General features: G+C 40.6%; 1 protein-coding gene across 2 annotated transcripts in view; it reads right to left on the bottom strand.

The window, feature by feature from the left end:
- Positions 1 to 290: 290 nt before the first annotated feature.
- The window catches only part of PCGF3 (polycomb group ring finger 3), a 54,145-nt gene continuing 37,255 nt past the window's right edge, over positions 291 to 17,180 (bottom strand). For both annotated transcript variants that reach the window (XM_032206454.1, XM_032206455.1), the window contains exons 4-9: positions 10,215 to 10,270; positions 9,106 to 9,216; positions 8,563 to 8,651; positions 7,172 to 7,309; positions 3,829 to 3,909; positions 291 to 2,060 (exon numbers count right to left, since the gene is read on the bottom strand). In XM_032206454.1, coding sequence (XP_032062345.1) covers positions 2,013 to 2,060; positions 3,829 to 3,909; positions 7,172 to 7,309; positions 8,563 to 8,651; positions 9,106 to 9,216; positions 10,215 to 10,270 — 523 coding nt within the window. In that variant the 3' untranslated portion in view covers positions 291 to 2,012. The remainder of the gene's footprint in view (positions 2,061 to 3,828; positions 3,910 to 7,171; positions 7,310 to 8,562; positions 8,652 to 9,105; positions 9,217 to 10,214; positions 10,271 to 17,180) is intronic.

Here is a 17,180-nt window from a genome sequence, read left to right as displayed (position 1 = left end):
GCTGAAATACATATATGAGTATGGAAACAGTAAGACAAAACCAGAGCCACATTCCAATTCCATCGCTCTGTGTGCATGCACACACCCACACACAAGGCCTGGATGTGGACCAGACGTTCAGATCTAGCTACTTTGTGCCTCGTTTGCAGGGACAGCAGCTCTTTTTAGCCTTCATTTGGGTCCCATCTCCATCTTTCGGTAGGCTTCCTTTCTTTTTCTGCTTGCATAACTTTTGATTTCCTTTCCATTCACATCTGTGACTATACATAAAAATGAAAAATCCTGTTTTCAAAGATAAACAAAAAATGGAACATCCCTTCTGCAGCAGCAGATCTAAGAAAGGAGAGCTGAAGACTCCAAAGAATGAAAATGCAGAAGATATGCTGAGGAATGTGGTGCTTTGAAAACTCAAGAGGAAGATGACTGAAAATACTTAATAAAGCTCTTGTGATATCAGCTTCCTGTTATCGGTAAAAAGTAATACTTTGTTGCAGAAGAGGGGAAGGAGCACAGATAGAGAAAGCAGGGCAGCTACAAGCAGGCTTACTTTCTTATCCAAAGGCAGTTTATCAAAAAATAAAATAAAATAATAGGTATAGCAGCTAGCATTTTCAGCTGACTGGAAAATGCTTCTGAAAGTTAGAAGGTTAGCTATTTCCAGATGCAAACTGTATATTGGGAGTTCTAAGTAACTTACACCCTGGCATACAAATGCTCTCACATCTGTACTATACATGCTATACAGTACACATCTTGCAGAAATCAGTTTCAACTACTGTTTTTAAAAAGCTGACAATTACAAAAAGCCTTACAAACAGTGCAGTGAACTCTGCTAAGTGCTATTGAGGGTGCGTTCCATAACATACATGTAGGTTTATATGTGTATAGATATGTACACACACACACAGCATATATGTCACCTTGCATCCACTACGGCTGATGCAAGTAAAATTACGAGTTAAGGCCAGAAGGTGCAAAAATAATCTTGTCTGACCCCCATAACATCTAGTAATTGTCCTGAAGAAAAAGGTATGGTTTCATAAGAAAACAGGTGAAGGAAATATAAAGCTGTTCATAAAATATAAAGCTGCTCTTAATTACCTAAGTAACTTTTAATCACTAAAAATTGTGCAATATCACCCAATATTGTTCAAGAGCCAGGGTTTCAACAGTCAGTGACAACAAATTCTCTCTAAAGTAAAAACTGATTTCTGCAAGCCATAGCTAAATAAGAAATATGTATTTATATATATTTGTTAAAATTCACAAATCTAGCACTTCTGAGTACTTGTCATGATGTGATGCCATGGCAAAATATCAGGGCACATTAGAAATCAACTGCAGTGACTGTTATTAATCTTACCAAATCAACATGCAAAAGGGGCATCAAGACTTTACCAAAACAGAAAGTGGGGGAAAGCAACAATTGGGCAAAATTAACAAACTCATTGGTTTCCCAGATTTTCAGAAGTTTTCAATGCAGCATAATAAATATCACCAGTCACTATATCATTAGTTATTTTCAACGATCTACAGAACAACTTGATTAAAGCCAATGCAATCAGGCATACTATATAACACAAGAACACTTTGCAAAAATATAGTTTTTAAATATTCAGAATGTGAGAAGTAACTAAATGCAACTTGGTGTCAAAAGCAACATTTTAAAACCACCCCACAACATTCTAACTTATTTCTGTGTAACTGTAAGAGATGAATCAGGCTGAGCTACATGGAACTGTGAAGTGTTTTCAGTATCTGTAAACTTAGTGCTGGTAGTGTCTTGTTGAGTTGCAATTTCTTTCGTACAAAATAAGTATAAATATTTTCTGTCCAGAAATCTAGGTAACACATCCCTAGGAGAAATATTCAGAAGGACAGTCCGCTATGAAAGCACTACAGTCTTCCAAAATTATTCGGCTGGTTTGTGTCATGTGATTAGTGATGCACTAAGAAGGTGCCAGATGATAGTCTCTGCAAAAAACTCTGTCCAGAAGGACAATAAAGTTCTCTTACAGCAAGTCCATTTTGGGTCTGTAATGTAGCAGTAGAGGTGCTTTCTGCAAGACAGAAATATAAGCTAAGTTAAGAAACAAAACCAAAATTAAACTTTTCAGTACATAAAGTTGCAAAAGTAAATTTCAGTACACAAAAGTACAAAATTAAACTTTTCAGTAGGTGTTTTTATAAAACAAAGCTTAAACAAACTATCTTAATAGCTGTTCTGTGCAAAAGCACGCAGTACTTATTAACTGTAATAGTGTAAAAGCACATGGCACTTCATACTTAACAGGTCTTACTCAATTCTTCTTCTGTGAACGTATCCATTGCATTTTTAAGTATAGGTAAACTTACAACATTCATAACATCCTGCATCAAGGAGCTGTGTATCCTGTAAAGAATTGCTTCCATTTGTTTGTTCTGTAGCTCCCACCTGTGAGTTTTCATTTTATGCCCTCTGCCTCTTTCACTGGAGATGGCAATTTATGGTTGCCTTTTCCACGTGACTCAAAATTCCACAGATTTACATAATAAAGTTAAATACAAGACTTCTACAGATGCATATAAATTAGTGCTCTTTTTCAATTCTTCATTTTTCCATAAAATTCCTAGCATTTGCTTTTTTTCTTCTTTCATCTGGTTTCAAAGCCTTGAAAATTCAGCCAGCTTACAATCCATCATTTTATATATGAAGTTGAGCCCACTGTTATCCCCAACATGTATTCTTTTACATTTACTTACACTGAACTTAAGTTGCTTATTAATCTCCAGTCACCGAGAACTATAAAGGTTTGCTTCAATCCTTTCTAACCAATCTGTCTTCACTATCTCAAATAACAACAGCATTGTAATTGAGCTGTTATTGCATTATCCAGACCCTTCCTGGTCATTCAGGAAGGGATTCTAGTAGGATTCTAATTGTGACCTCTCCATGTTTCAAAGACTGACCACTGACTTCTCTTCTGCATATGCAAGTCAATTGTTTTTCTGCACAAAGACAGAAAAACAATTCTATACTCTCACTTGCACCTCTTCCAGATATGCATCCAAAGTTCCTAAGACCTATCTCAGTGTACACTACAGGTTTATGTGTTGTTGTTTGTCTATTATGAATACCAACTCCTCATTCAAATAGCTTCAAATACACATACACTGATTCTGGAGGTGTACCTCGACTCCTAAGTGCTCACCCTTGCAATTCATTCTTATACTTGTTTCACTTGAGCTGCCATTATTGTGATAACTTACACTCATAATAAATGTTCCACTTTATTATTCAGCTGCGAGGGGGTTGTTAAGAGAAACCACAATCAGCAAGTCAAAGATGTACTCACTTAACAAGCCATGTTTATGCCTACTAAATACTGCTGGAATTCTCCTTAACTAATGCAGACAAGCACTGTAATTACTCCCTCTCCTTGAGAAGTACATCAGCCTTCTTGAGCTAGAGAAGAGAACTGTGTTGAAAATTTCTGCCTTGCCTGCATCACTATCTATTTTCCCACTTACACAGAGGAAAACCAGTTTTTACCTGATTTAGCTAAAAATAATACTTTCTTGTGGCTTCAACTTCCTCTCCCTAAGTTGATCACAATTTGACGGTTGACAGAATATACCCTTTCTCCTTGCAATGTACATTTAATTCCTTTTGGCTTCATTTTCTTTGAAACAAAATTAATAATTACTGTTTAAGAATGTTGTATTCTGTATCTATTGAAGGATCTTTTTATTGAATTTATAGTTACTGCAGTACGGTTCCAAATGACACATTTTATAACTTTTTTTATCTAGCCACTCCATGATTTACTTGGAACCACTGTGTCATACCTTAAATCTCCATCTAGTAACAACTACAAACTTGAGTGTGTGGTCCTTGCCAAGAATCTCTTCATTGCATAATATGTCCAGCTGGCAAAAGAAAGAAGACAGTTAATTTGTTAGGACACCGTACATGAAACAAAACATTTCTGGCAATACTACAAACATTAGACATTAATTTATTCTCCAAAGACAGTGGAACCATTCATCTTGCAATTTTTCTGCAAACAAAAACTGTGTAAGGGAACTGTCTTTTCTCAATATAAAGAGAAGCAAGAATGTACCTATCTCAAATATCTTGCACGAGCTGGACTTAAGTTATTTGATTTAGCTTCCCAAGCAGCACTAATGCCGTCTCCTAAAAGCTTTATATGCTTTTGAGAAAGGCTGATTAAATGATGAAGACAGAATCCACAAGTCCAAGGAGAGCTTTATTATTTACCACATTATGAAAAAAAATTACATGAACTCCAGACAGGTGACTTTTTGCAACAAGGTTGTATTTTTTAAAAACTGTCTGCCACTCCCTGATACACTATATTTACATTTTTTTGTTGGTAGTTTTTTTGTTTGTCTTTTTTTTTTTTTTTTTTTTTTTTACTTTTGCAGATCCTCAGTTGTTTATAATAAGTTGTTAAAATAAGTTGCTTTTACTTGTCCGCCTCAGCATTGAAAGGTCTTGACACTAGAAACAGTAAGGATATAAACATAAAAACATGAGATCATATTGTAGTCAGCCCAGCACAAAAAGTTACTTTGAAACAACGCAAGGACAAAGACTCATAACTGTATAATCATAAGTATGTACTAATGTAAGCACAAAAGAAGAGTCAGGAATGTTCTAGGTAACCTATGCTTCATTACCATAATAAAACGCACACCCCTGGGTGGCAATCTGACATGATAATGAGCAACCAGCCTTAGGTTAAAAAGCTGGCACAGAACTCAACCACACACATTACTGAGCAAGTTATGGAACCAAAAGCAACCAATGAGTGACTCTATCCATACCTTTTAAATTGTATAAAAGGCCTGGCACTCAACTCTGGGTGTGCTTGCTTTGTGAATTACTGCCTGGCCCACAACTCCGTCAGATTTGAAATAAAGGTTAATCAGCAGACCTTGACTCGGTGTGCTTATCAGCTCCAATTCACTGGGCACAGACACAGCCCTTTTTCAAAGGACAACAATATAACTAATAAACAACTCAACAGCAATAGCTGAACATGAAGTAAAGCATGAAATATGCATGAAAATTTTAAGTTCTACCTAGGTTGCATATATTAACTACACTCTACCACACAACCCAGAAAAATCTGAACATACTTTCCATCCATTGACATCACTTAGCTAACTAGCAATAACTCAAACCTTGAATAGTCTACTGCAAGCAGTCAAGTTCCCACAAGCTTAAAGCCTTCTACCATGAACCCATTACTTGACACTGGTAAAGTGATTGCACCACAATTTATGTACCCTTTAAGAAAGTGGGAGGGATAGCTAAAGAATAAAAAGGTACTCTTTGAAGTTGGTAGGAAGGATAGTAAGTTACTAAATTAGACTGGTGGAATGGAACAGAGGTTTTGAAAACAAAAACAAAGATGCACCTGCAAAAAAAAAAAGTCTCATTTAAAGAAAAAGAAAACACTTTTGATCAATGATGGTACATATGCTGCTGTTGGTCTACAGCCAGAAGTCAACAGAAGAGGTCGAGGCACCAGATGTTACAGTTTTGTTTCAAGAAGTTTAGCTGAGTTTGGGGATGTACTCCAACCAAAAGACAGAGTACTTTGAAGTACAGAGAAGCTAGGAAGGAAGAATGACAGAGATGAAAACCAGATCTTGAGGTTTGAGAACAAAGATGTTGACACTTTGGACTAGAAAGCAGATGCTTGAGATGCAAAGACACTGTGAACAATACTCAAAAAAGTAGTAAATAGAGACTGCTTTCCTATGTTTGCCTTAAGTGTAATTTAGAATATGAAATGGGAGAACTGTGAAAAGTTGTCTTTCTTTCTGTACCTTTCACCATAAGTTCTTCCCATGATTCCAAGTACTGTCTGCAAAGGAAAGGTAAAGTAGGTATATCATAACACTGCTTGTGATAGGCAGCAAGACTTCAGCATGAACTTCACTGACAGCATAGAGGAAAAAAAGTGTAGGAAGAATAGCCCTGCAAAACCCCGGGTGAGTTCAGGAAAAGGGCAAGAGGTACTGCAGGCAGGCAGCTGCAGTTCCCCTGCGGGCTGTGCAGGGAGAGGCCCCTGGTGGAGCAGGCTGTCCCCCTGCAGCCCATGGGTCCCACATGGAGCAGATCTCCACGCTGCAGCCCCCCCATGGGTGGAGGAGCCCCCGGTGGAGCAGGTGGATGTGGCCTGGAGGAGGCTGCGGCCCATGGAGAGCCCCCGCAGGAGCAGGCCCCGGGCCGGAGCTGCAGCCCGTGGAGAGGAGCCCACGTGGAGCAGGGGGTCTGGGGGGAGCTGCCCCCACCCGTGCTGGAGCAGTTTGCTCCTGGGGGATGGATGGATGGACCCTGTGGGATGGACCCATATCTGGAGCAGTTCTGGAAGAGCTGCCACCTGTGGGAAGCCCACACCGGATCAGTTCATCAAGGACTGCATCCTGTGGGTGGGACCCCACAGCACAGGGGACGAGAGTGACCGAGAAGGAGCGGCAGAGAAGAAGCGCTGTAGACTGACCATAACCCCCATTCCCTGTTCCTCTGTGCCCCTCAGAGAGAGAACGCAGAAGAGGGTGGATGGGGAGAAGGTGTTTCTAGTTTGCATTTAGTACTCATTGTCGTATTCTGTTAGTAATACATAATGAATTATATTAGTCTCCCTATGTTGATTCTGTTTTGCCTGTGATGATAACCTGTTAAGTGATCTCCTCGTCCTTATCTCCACCCCTGAGCCTTTTCCATCATATTTTCTCCCCCTTTTCCTTTGAGGAGAGAGTGAGAGAGCGGTTGTGGTGGAGGTTAGCCATCCAGTAGGTTAAAAAAACAAAAACATATATGTGCTGTATAAGCCCAAGAAAAAATAATAGCTACATTCAATTGTAACATTACAAGCTGAAAGAGGAAGAAGGAAAACTTAAGGGAAAAAAGACTATAAATTGTAAATTGAAAGTGGAAAGAAAAAATTAATTTGAAGAAAAATAATGTAATTGTTTACATTAATTTCCTTAGCTTACAAAGGACAGGAAAATGGCTACATAACATATAATTTAAGAAATGGTGAATGTGTTTATTTTCTGAAAATAAAATCTGACATTGCTTTGCAAAAGAATGACCCCACACTTTCCATAGGACTTTTATCTGCAAAATCATTTTTAGAAATTAAAATATTACCTCATTAAAAGAAGAAAGATTAAGTTTTTTGGCAATGAACTTCTTTAGATGCAGGACTGTTGCTTGTGCTGAACAGCGAATCCATTTTCGTTTCAATCCACGCAATTTGCTGCTATTGCATTCCAAGCAGATGCTTACCTTCAGTAAAAAGGAAGCAGTCAGGGTCGATCAATTTTCTGCAGTTCTCATTATCTATTCCATATGCAGTTTATATTAATGCAACAAGGTGAAAAATTGGAGTACTAATATTCCTTAAACTGAAATGCATACAGTCCAATTGATGAACACATTTTCTAAAATTTCATCAGTTTAGTGATAAATACTGCTCCAACCAAAAAGGGATCTCAAAGAAAAAAGTTCTAGGAAGAACTTTTATGTTGAAAAAAGGATGCTACAGTTCAAACTCCCAAACCACCTCTAGTTGGCAAGGACTGTACATCACAATACAGTATGAAATAAGAGAACTATTGCCAATTATTAATAATGTCTTCTACTGTAACGCCTTGCTTTTAATGCGACTGCTAAACCCAGTTAAAAAAAAAAAAAAAAAAAAAAAGGAATGCATGTTGAAAAGTGATTATAATGTTTAAAAAAAGAATACGTATAATGGATGTAACAGACTTAAAGTTCTAAAGATTAGCTGCAAAAAAAAAAAGTCTCTTCAGTTTCTATGTTTCAATTTCACTTCTTTTCTCATCCAGCTATATGTTACTTTGTCTAAACTCTTTGTGATGATTCCCTTTATGCAATAAGAGGGTCTAGAACTAGGAACAATCCCTTTGAAAGTACTCATGCTTTATAATTCAAAACAAAATTAATCCAGGTTAAATTTAATCTAGACATACATAATAGGAGAACATAAAAAGAAAGGAGTGTTTATCCCAGCAGGACATTTCACTTTCAAACATGTGTTGTATTTAAAAATTAATGGTGGATATTCTGGCTTTCATACTATTTTTATGATATAGTGCTAACACTGTCTAAAATATGGGAGATTTAAAAAGAAATAAGTATTAAGTGAAAGTGCATGAGCTTTTATTTGTAACTATTGATATACATTCAGTTCAATGTCCCAGAATAACCTTTGGATACATCCATTCAGAACAGGACCCAAATAACCTAAATCTATGTTAAGCCAAAAGCCAATAAATAGTTTGAAACTCAAAAAAGACAGGAATAACATATTTTATGAAACCATCTTTAAAATATTCTCCATTCCTGCCAAAACCCAAGGATTAACTTAGGGTTACACAAAAGCATCTTGCAACAATGCATTTTTTTAAAGCAGATAACAGAAAAAATAGCTTAAAAGTCAGGGCTTTTTTTGATAACTCGAAGCAGTAAAGCAGTAAAATACCAGATAAAAATAAAAACATGCCCTGTGATCCCACCTGTTCATCACTTCGGTGGTAGTCATTATCCTCTTCCTGTTTTTCCTCAGAAGTTTCTTTGTTTGAATTTTCATCTGTTTTAGTTTCACCTTAGATAAAAAAGCAGATATGTAGGATATCACTCAACAGAAGCACCTTTCAATGACAATATGATTCAAAGAGCAGGGTTCAGGACTTCTATACAGAATAAACTTCGCAGTAGTGCTAACTTGCTTTGGCACTGGCTGCTGGCAACCCCACACATGAAAGATAGGAAATAGCATACAGCACAGCTTCAGCTGAACTCCTAGCAGTGCAGAAGCTGAGTGGTTTCACAGAGTCCCCTTGTGGGCACTACTACCGAGATTTCCTTCACCAAGAGTGTTTATGCTAAAAAGAAAGATTATGTGAACAAATAAGGGACAAAAAAATCCTGCATGCCTATTGTACACCACTATGAAACAATTCTGATTGTTATAAACTGAGACACACACTTCTGACCTATCTGCTTGACAATTATGAGCAGTCCCCCACCTAAGATGTAATAAATAAAAGACTGTTTACCATTCCGATGGGAATCTAGATGCTGTTTTGCAGAACATGTCTCCCCTTTGATATCCCCTGGAACTTCCATGCCAAGTTTGTGATAAAACTCCCTTTGTTTCTTCATTTCCGCTGTTAAAAATTGAAACATTAAATCCTGTAATAAAGTTCTAATGCAACATTTATGAAATTATTTCAAATCCCTTCTTTTGTAAGTTGAACAGGCTTGCCATCAAGGAGTGGTATTGTCACCACTTAATTCCACATCTTTGTTAATGCATCAAGTCGTGCCCAATCTTATCTTTCAGAGTTAGAATACTACAAAGTCATCCACACGGCTACGATTATAACATTTCTATTGAAATGAGATGATTTTAAATACTATGCCTTATTCTGAATCCCTCCCACAGTATTTCAGCCAAACCACTGTTTTTGAATTTTTGTTTATAGTTCTGATTTCACTATGATAGAATTGATTTTATAAAATCTATTTAAGCTTGCTTATCGACATCTAAGAAATTCATTCTTTTCAGCTTACATAGATTAAGATATTCTATTTAAATGAAAATCACATGCAACATCAACAACAACAACAAAATACAGAACAGTTACTAGAAAGTACTTGTTTAGTTGTACAGATCCAGTCTCAAAGAGGACTATGAAAGTGCAAATTGAAAGTTACCAGCTAAGAAAGGACTTTCACAGTAGAGGAAAACTTCCATGAATCTAAAAGCTCTTCTGCATTACATGCTACCTCTAAATATTCTGGAAAGCTGGCACAACAGATCTAAGCACACAATTTAAAAAGAACAAATGAAAGCTGCAGCATACAAACATGCAAAAGCTGAACTACTATTCTGTTAATACTACTTTTTGGTGAAATATCCCATCTTGCCTTTTTTCCCCCCTCAAAAAAATTACTGCGTGTAAAGATATGAACCTAAGTCTATCACTAGAGATAGAACAAATGAAATAATACAGGTCTTTGCTGTATTTTTCCTCAAATTCTCTCTCACCCCCCTTCTGTATTTTCATCACTTGAAAATGTGTGTGCTGTTTTTTTAAACTGTTAAAGGAGTAAAGAATTATGTGCAAGACTACATGTAAGAAAAGATCATACCACAACTTACCTTCTTGGAGGCCTGGCACAAGTTTGTAAACAATATCTTGCATTGTTCTGTCATGACTATCAAGGAAAAAAAGGAAAAAAAAAGAATCAAAACATTCAAAGCATTGATTCAAAAGATACCTGTTACACAAGTTCCAGTACTAAATTGATCTAAAAGCTCTAAATTTGTTTAATTTCTAAAGCTGATATTTATATCAAAATAGAGAGGACAGTACCTAGAGAGGAATTAGGATAAAATATAGACTAAGAAAAAAAGAAAAAGGAAATTAGGGGAAGAAGTGGGTTCTTCCCCTCCTGCAACAAGGCTCATGTTGTCACTAATAATCTCAAAATTCCTTGACAACTCTGAGGTAAAAACCTTGTTACTGCGAAAGAACAGAAGCTAGTGTGTTTATCATCTCTACAAATTAATCTCTCACATTCCTTAGTTATTTAGTTATCTGTACAGGACTTTTCCCTGTTACAGCAAATATATATATATATTAAAAAAAAAAAGCAGCAAACACACACAAAAAAACAACACCCAAGAACATAAAGAAATTTGAGTTTGCTCTTAAGCCAACATTTTATTTATGAGCAACATTATGTAGCTCAGAAGCCCATATAAGGTGATGTGCCCCAAACGAAAGAAGCATAATGAACCCACACGTGGCAGAACTGGAAGGGCAGCAGGACTATTTAAGTTTCTAAACTGTAATTCCCAGATCACAAAAACAAAGCTCTGTTTTAAACCAAACTTTATCTACAGTTTGCCTGCAATTTCTAGATTATTCTACAGTAAGTTACTGTCTAAAAGAAATATAATATTATCCTAAATTCCAATTGCTGTGGTTTAACCCAACTGGCAGCTAAACACCACACAGCCATTTGCTCACACTCCCCCACTCCCTCTCTTGGGATGGGGGAGAGAAACAGGAAAGTGAAGCCTGTGAGTTGAGATTAAGACAGTTTATTAAGACAGGAAAATAATAATAATAATAACAATAATAATAATAACAACAATAATGATGATAATAGTACTAATAATAATGTGTACAAACAAGTGATGCACAATGCAATTGCTCACCACCCGCTGACCGATGCCCAGCCTATCCCCACCCCGGCTAGCCACCCCTATATATTGCTCAGCATGACCCCATACGGTACGGAATACCCCTTTGGCCAGTTTGGGTCATCTGTCCTGGGTCTGTCCCCTCCCAGCTCCTGCTGCACCCCCAGCCTGCCCGCTGGCAGGACAGAGTGAGAAGCTGAAATGTCCTTGGCTTGGTGTAAGCACTGCTCTGCAACAATTAAAACATCGGCATGTTATCAGCACTCTCCTCATCCTAAGCCAAAACATAGCACCCTACCAGCTACTAGGGGGAAAACTAACTCTGTCCTAACTGAAACCAGGACATTTATTGGCGCCCAACATGGGGCATGAAGGTTTGAGGGAACGACAGATCTGACCAGAGCTTGTTAAACTAAAATTAGTATTAGACCTGCTTAATAGTTGCTAGTCACAATGTTTATTCCTTTAATCTCAAATCTGCTGTGCCTGTTTTCTAAATTGAGTTTTATAACACGTTACCTTCTGTATGTGCTCCCAGTCATGCTGTTTATCCTCTCTGGGCTCTGGTTTAAGATCATTATGGTACTGTGCGGTGTAACGGTGGCTTATGATACGATGACATTTCCAGTCATGACTCTAAGCTGGTATTTGTACTCAGCACTGTCATCGACTCTATACTTTGGAAACCAGATCTCAGAAATTATTAACAATTACACCTATTGCCTTTTTTTTGTCAGGGACCCAATCTTTAGAGGGGAAAGGGGAAGATATTTTTTCCTACTTGTTCACTCTCCCCTTCTCCTTCACCACCCTCTTATCCTCCAAGCTTGTTATGATAGTTCTCCATGATTTCGAATATCCTTGGGATACTCAGACCAGCATGTTCTTGTTGTTATGTCTCCTGAATGTGCTTCAGGTTTTGTTTAAGATTAAACAACTACTTAGGAATCTCATCCAGAGATCTGTGCTGAGGCAGGATAGTTGTGAGTGGCAGGGAGTGTGGGAGGATATGGGCTGGTTTCTCGAGCAGTGGGCACCTCCAGTGTTTTGGAAATTCACCCCTGAACAACTGCAAAATCCTAAAAAAATGGTAGAACGCTTGAAAAAAGGGTGTCATGACTCTGGCAGTTCCAAAGTGACACAGATCACTGTAGCATGCTGGGGTCCGGCCCACACCTATCAAGCTGCAATTGATACTGCTATCAACTTAGTGACACACCCTGCGGCCACTCCAAGTCCTGTGACAGGCCCAATGGCCACTCCGACCCCTACGGTGGACCCTGCAGCTGCTCCAGCTCCTGTGGCTGGGTCAGAGAAACAAGCTGTAGCAGTGCAAGCTGCCCCTCTACGAGACAACGTGAAAAAATTCAGGTCATTTAGAACCCAGAGAGTCTTCTGCTAGGTCTGCTAGGTATAGAGACTACGATGCTGGGCCATCAGGGATTCAGGAGGAGGAAGATGAGGATGCCGAAAAATCAACAGTAACTACCTGAAACCTAAATGAGCGTGAGCTATGAGATGTGCGAAAAGATTTTGGTCGCTGTATAGGTGAGCAGCTTGTCACCTGGCTGCTCCAGCGCTGGGACACTGGAGCCAATTGTGTGGAACTAGACGGCAGGGAAGCCAGGCGGCTGGGATCCCTTGCTAGAGATGCAGGCATTGACAAAGCAATTGCAGATGGAGCACAATCTCACAGCCTCTGGAGGCGTCTCCTCTCAGCTGTGAGGGAAAGGTATCCCTTCAAGGAAGAACTTGTATGTCTACCAGGCAAGTGGACCACTATGGAGAAGGGAATCCAGTACCTGAGGGAATTAGCTGTATGGGAAGTGATTTATGAGGATCCAGACCTCAGACAAACATCCAAAGATCCAGATGAAGTCAGGTGTACACAACCCATGTGGTGGAAGTTTGTACGGAGTGCACCATCATCATATGCCAGCTCATTGGCAATAATGGCCTGGAAAGAGGATGAGGAACCCACAGTGGATGAAGTGGCTAAACAACTTCAGCAGTACGAAGAAAGTCTCTCCTCTTCCTTACAGGCCTGCGTCTCAGCTGTGGAGAAACTTTCTGAAGTGTTCCACCAACAAAAAGAGAATCTATTTTCCTCCCCACCTGAACAAACCAGTGTCCACCAACCAAAAGAGAACACTTGGGAGAAACTTTCTGAAAAGTTTCACCAACTTGAAGAGAGATTATTCTCCTCCGCACCTGTACAAAGCAGTGTCTCAGCTGTCAGGGTAGGCATTCATCCACACAAGGAAGACGATATGGTGGGTACTCACCCCGTGCCACCCTGTGGTTTTACCTATGAGACCATGGAGAGGACATGAGAAAATGGGATGGAAAATCTACCACGACCCTAGAGGCACGGGTACGCGAGTTGCAAAAGAAAACAATCGTGAAAAAGGGATTCTCTGAAAAGTTTGCTGCTCCAACTTCCAGCAGACAGTCCTTCAAACACAGAAACGAAGAAGATTCTGACCAGGATTAGGGGGGCCCTGCCTCCAGCCAGGGGGAGGAAAGGGAAAATCAAGTTTATTGGACTGTGTGGATTCGATGGCCTGGCACATCAGACACACAGAAGTATAAGGCTTTAGTAGACACTGGTGCACAATGTACTGTAATGCCATCAAGCTATAAAGGGCCAGAGCCCATCTGTATTTGTGGAGTGACAGGGGGATCTCAGCAGTTGACTGTATTGGAGGCTGAAGTGAGTCTGACTGGGAATGAGTGGGAAAAGCACCGCACTGTGACTGGCCTGGATGCTCCATGTATCCTTGGCATAGACTATCTTAGAAGACGATATTGCAAGGACCCAAAAGGGTTCCGGTGGGCTTTTGGTATAGCTGCCTTAGAGACAGAGGGCATTAAACAATTATCTACCTTGCCTGGTCTCTCAGAGGACCCCTCTGTTGTGGGGTTGCTGAGGGTCAAAGAACAGCAAGTGCCAATCGCTACCACAACTGTGCACCGGCGGCAATATTGCACTAGATTCCCGAGACTCCCTGACTAGAAACTAGAAACCGAGACTCCCTGACTCCCATCCATAAGCTAATTCGTCACCTGGAGAGCCAAGGAGTGATCAGCAAGACTCATTCACCTTTCAGTAGTCCCATATGGCCAGTGCAAAAGTCTAATGGCGAGTGGAGACTAACAGTGGACTATCGTGGCCTGAACGAAGTGACGCCACCACTGAGTGCTGCAGTGCCGGACATGCTGGAACTTCAGTACGAACTTGAATCGAAGGCAGCCAAGTGGTACGCCACAATTGATATCGCTAATGCATTTTTCTCCATCCCTCTAGCAGCAGAGTGCAGGCCACAATTTGCCTTCACTTGGAGGGGAGTCCAATATACTTGGAATCGGCTGCCCCAGGGGTGGAAACACAGCCCTACCATTTGCCATGGGCTGATCCAGTCTGCACTGGAGCAGGGGGAAGCTCCTGAACACCTGCAGTACATCGATGACATTATTGTGTGGGGTGACACAGCAGAGGAAGTTTTTGAGAAAGGGAAGAAAATAGTCCAAATCCTTCTGAAAGCTGGTTTTGCCATAAAACAAAATAAAGTCAAAGGACCTGCACGAGAGATCCAGTTTTTAGGAATAAAATGGCAAGATGGACGCCATCAAATCCCAATGGATGTGATCAGCAAAATAAAAGCTATGTCTCCACCAACTAGCAAAAAAGAAACACAAATCTTCCTAGGGGTCGTGGGGTTTTGGAGAATGCACATTCCTAATTACAGTCTGATTGTACACCCGCTCTACCAAGTAACCCGTAAGAAGAATGAGTTTGAATGGGGCCCTGAGCAACGACAAGCCTTTGAACAAATCAAGCAGGAAATAGTCCATGCAGTAGCCCTTGGGACAGTTCGAACAGGACCAGATGTAAAGAATGTGCTCTACACTGCAGCCGGGGAGAACGGCCCCACCTGGAGCCTCTGGCAGAAAGAACCTGGGGAAACTCGAGGTCGGCCCGTGGGGTTTTGGAGTCAGGGATACAGAGGATCTGAGGCCCGCTATACTCCAACTGAAAAGGAGATATTGGCAGCATATGAAGGAGTCCAACCTGCTTCAGAAATGGTTGGTACTGAAGCGCAGCTCCTCCTAGAACCCCGATTGCTGGTACTAGGCTGGATGTTCAAAGGAAGGGTCCCCTCTACACATCATGCAACTGATGCTACATGGAGCAAGTGGGTTGCACTAATTACTCAGCGAGCTCGAATAGGAAACCCCAGTCGCCCAGGAATATTGGAAGTGATTATGGACTGGCCAGAAGGTAAATACTTTGGGATATCATCAGAGGAGGAGGTGGTCCGTGCTGAAGAAGCCCCACTGTACAAGTTACCAGAAAATGAGAACATGCCCTGTTTACTCATGGGTCCTATCGTAATGTGGGGAAGCATCGGAGACGGAAGGCTGCTGTATGGAGTCCTACACGACGAGTTGCAGACGCTGCTGAGGGAGAAGGTGAATCGAGTCAGTTTGCAGAAGTGAAAGCCATTCAGCTGGCTTTAGATATTGCTGAACGAGAAAAATGGCCAGTTCTCTATCTCTACACTGATTCATGGATGGTAGCAAATGCCCTGTGGGGATGGTTACAGCAATGTAAGCAGAACAACTGGCAGCGCAGGGGCAAACCCATCTGGGCTGCTGCATTGTGGCAAGATATTGCTGCTCGGGTAGAGAACCTGGCTGTGAAAGTACACCACGTAGATGCTCATGTGCCCAAGAATCGGGCTACTGAAGAACATCAAAACAACCAGCAGGTGGATCAGGCTGCTAAGATTGAAGTAGCTCAGGTGAACCTGGATTGGCAGCATAAAGGTGAATTATTTATAGCCCGATGGGCCCATGACACCTCAGGCCATCAAGGTAGAGATGCAACATACAGATGGGCTCGTGATCGAGGGGTGGACCTGACCATGGACGCTGTAGCACAGGTTATTCATGATTGTGAAACATGTGCTGCAATCAAGCAAGCCAAATGGTCAAAGCCTCTTTGGTATGGAGGATGATGGCTGAAATATAAATATGGAGAGGCCTGGCAGATTGATTACATCACACTCCCCCAAACTCGCAATGGCAAGCGCCACGTACTTACAATGGTGGAAGCAACCACCGGATGGCTGGAAACATATCCTGTGCCTCATGCCACCACCCAGAACACTATCCTGGGCCTTGAAAAGCAAGTCCTATGGTGACATGGTACCCCAGAAAGAATAGAATCAGACAATGGAACTCATTTCCGAAACAACCTTATAGACACTTGGGCCAAAGAACATGGTATTGAGTGGGTGTATCACATCCCCTATCATGCACCAGCCTCCGGGAAAGTTGAACGATACAATGGACTGTGAAAGACTACATTGAAAGCAATGGGCACTGGGACATTCAAAAATTGGGATACGCATTTGGCAAAGGCCACCTGGTTAGTCAATACTAGGGGATCTGCCAACCGAGCTGGACCTGCCCAATCAAACCTGTTACGTACTGTAGATGGGGATAAAGTTCCTGTAGTGCATGTAAGAAACAAGTTGGGTGAAACAGTCTGGGCTACTCCTGCCTCAGGAAAAGGCAAACCCATTCATGGGATTGCTTTTGCTCAGGGACCTGGATATACTTGGTGGGTAATGCAAAAGAATGGGGAGGCCCGGTGTGTACCTCAAAGGGATTTAATACTGGGTGAGAATAGCCCATGAGTTGAATTCTATCACATTAATTATTCTACAATACTGTATGTCATCACTACCATGATTGCTATATACCATAGATGAGAATGGTGATTAATTAGAATGTATTGGAAAGAGTGTAACCTGAGCATGACAAAAATGGTATGGAATAAGGGGTGGATAGATGTCCTGGTGTCAATTAGGACAGAGTTGATTTTCTTCCTAGTAGCTGGTAGGGTGC

This window comes from Aythya fuligula, chromosome Z (assembly GCF_009819795.1).
Source record: "Aythya fuligula isolate bAytFul2 chromosome Z, bAytFul2.pri, whole genome shotgun sequence".
Classification (NCBI taxonomy): domain Eukaryota; kingdom Metazoa; phylum Chordata; class Aves; order Anseriformes; family Anatidae; genus Aythya; species Aythya fuligula.
This window is presented reverse-complemented; position numbering and strand designations above follow the sequence as displayed.